At 55.7% G+C, this 2,535-nt stretch overlaps 1 protein-coding gene across 2 annotated transcripts in view; it reads right to left on the reverse strand.

The window, feature by feature from the left end:
• RNASEH2A (ribonuclease H2 subunit A) overlaps positions 1-2,305 on the reverse strand; it is an 8,706-nt gene extending 6,401 nt beyond the window's left edge. Inside the window, exons 1-4 of one of the 2 annotated variants that reach the window (XM_008048038.2) lie at positions 2,067-2,305; positions 1,765-1,836; positions 1,513-1,639; positions 1,324-1,411 (exon numbers count right to left, since the gene is read on the reverse strand). In XM_008048038.2, the coding sequence (XP_008046229.1) occupies positions 1,324-1,411; positions 1,513-1,639; positions 1,765-1,836; positions 2,067-2,193 (414 nt within the window). In that variant the 5' untranslated portion in view covers positions 2,194-2,305. The remainder of the gene's footprint in view (positions 1-1,323; positions 1,412-1,512; positions 1,640-1,764; positions 1,837-2,066) is intronic. The other variant, XM_021707547.1, reaches the window with a different exon arrangement.
• Positions 2,306-2,535: the final 230 nt, after the last annotated feature.

A 2,535-nucleotide genomic window follows, 5' to 3' on the forward strand; every position in this document is an offset into this window, starting at 1 on the left:
AAAAAAAAAAAAAATTATCCAGGCATAGTGGCATGCACCTATAGTCCCAGTTACATGGGAAGTTCAGGCAGAAGGATCATTTAACTCAGTTTAAGACTGCGTGAACTATGCTCACACCACTACACTTTATCCTGAGCAAGGTTCAGCAAAGGTCTCACTGAGGTGGTGATGTTTCAGTACAGGCTTGAAGGAGGTGAGGAATGAACTGTGTAGAGATCTCAGAAAGATAATCACAGCACTTTTGAAGGTGAAAGGATTGCCTGAGCCCAGGAGTTTGAGACCAGCCTGGGCCACATGGCAAGATCTTGTCTCTACAATAAATCAAAAAATTAGTCAGGTATGATGGTGCACACCTGTTGGAAGGCTGAGATGTAAGGATCACCTGAGCCCAGTAGGTTGAGGCTGCAGTAGCCATGTTATGCCACGGCACTCCAGCATGGGTGGCAGAGACTCTGACTAAAAAAAAAAAAGTTGTCAGAAAGAGGGCTCCAGGCAGGAGGAAAAGTTGGTCCAAAGGCCCTGAGGTGGGATCATGCTGATGGTTAGAGCGGAGGAGCTGCTGGGGCAAGCAGTGTCTCCACTGCAGTACTGGGGAGAAATCACCTTTATTTTATGTTTACCAGCTGACCAACTTTCATCCCAGCCTAGGCCCTGAACCCTTGTCTGCCTGCTCCAGTTACTCCATTTCTAGCTCTGCATTCTGGGCCTGGGTGTCAGTCAGGAAGGCACCCTGGTTACAATCCCTATCTCAAGTTCATTGTCTCTTGTTATTCTCTCAAAACAGTCGTTCTTTGCCTCAGAGCACTTGAAGCAAAGCTGATTTGTTTTTCTCTGGTAATTTAATCTTGTTCTTTCCCACTTAGCTGTAAATTTTCCTGATTTAATTTCCACTGTGATCGGAAAATTAAATGTCGAGATTTACATTTCAAAAAGACGACCGTCTGCTTCTGCATGGGGAGCAGATTGAAGGGGAGGGGATTGGAGGTGGGGAGGACTAGGGATAGAGCTGGGCGGGTATCCAGGGAGTGGGGAATACCCTGGACTAGGATGGAGGCTGTGGGCAGGTAGCAGATAGTGGGATTTGTTCCGGACACAGAGCCTTTATGATGGGGCAGAGATCTGATGGAGACGGGGCTGGGGGCTCCACCATGCAGAGCTCGATATGGCACACTTTTAGGGCAGGAACAGGAACAGGAAACCAACAACACCAACAAATATGCCCAAGGCACTCCAGATGCACCTGACGCTGAATCTGCCCTGCACTTTCTTGTCTCCATTTGATCATCCTGGGATCAAATGCGGGCCACCCAACAGTTAGCTTACCTGGGAGACTTGCACGCCCTGGTCCAACGCGTACTGTACCAGCCCGGTGGCTGTATCATGGGACAGGGAGTTCAGGTTGTATTTGACCCTGGGGCGGGGACAGAGCCCAGTTAACTCCATTCCAGGCAAGGGCTCTCCCAACCCACACTCACTGCTCCTCCCCCCAATCCCTCCCAGGGACCCCCTCACCGCCCAAGCATGCTGGTAGAGATGAGGTTTGGAGACAGCACGTCCAGGGCCCAGCCCACAAAGTCCCCGTCCTCCTCCATTTTCGCAAACAGCCTTTCCCGTTCGCTCTCCGACAGGGTCTTTGAGTCTGGGAGGAGGGTTGAGAAAGTGAGGGAGCAGCTGGTTCTTCCCGTTCCGGCCCCACCCTCCAGTTCCCACCTACCCCTGCACATGCCCAGAAATCCCCTCCCCAGATGTACAGGCCGGGCTCACCTGCCACTTTCAGGGCCTCCAGATCTGCCAGGCGGGACAGGGGGCAGTAACAGATGGCGTAGACCATGGGACCTGGGGAGGAGGGATGTCAGATTTCCGGGAGCCGGGGAGCAATCAGTGAGCTCGTGACCGCTGTCATCCTTGTTCTACCATCAACGCTTTATTCGGTGCCATGACCGATGCCACGGCCATCGCCGCTCTCACTCCCCCTTCCCGGGTCCGCTGCAATGCCCACTCCGGTTCCTGCGCAACTTGCATCCCCCGTATCACGCCCCTCCCCCTCCCTGGTCCCGGGGGCGCACCCAGCACAGGGCCCCGGCCCGCTTCATCGACGCCCAGGACGCAGGGCTCCTTGCGGCACACTGCGGGCACAGGCGAACTCAGGCGACAGCAGCCCGTATTGTCTCTCTCCAGCTCGCTGAGATCCATGCTGCCGCGGCGGCCGCCAGAAAACCCAGAATTAAGGGCCGCGGGAGCAGGTCCCGGCGCGCGTTTTCCGCGGGCCCTGCGACGACACAAGTCTCCGACCAATGAGCACGCGGGACACGCCCCCGACGCTGCTCACGTTGGCGCCGCCGACGCCGGCGCCGCGCGGCCTCCTGGGAATTGTAGTCCGCAAGAAATGCTGCCAAGCGCTCAGCTTGGGAAACAGGGTCGGAGGGGTCGCCCTGCACGTTCCGCCCTGGGGTCTCTGGGGCCTCGCCCGCCGAGGCTGGTGGGAACAGAGGGAAATAAAGAGGAAAATGAGGCGCAAGTTCTAAGACTCAGCCC

This window comes from Carlito syrichta, unplaced genomic scaffold, assembly GCF_000164805.1.
Source record: "Carlito syrichta isolate Samal-C Ts95f unplaced genomic scaffold, Tarsius_syrichta-2.0.1 Scaffold120465, whole genome shotgun sequence".
NCBI lineage: Eukaryota > Metazoa > Chordata > Mammalia > Primates > Tarsiidae > Carlito > Carlito syrichta.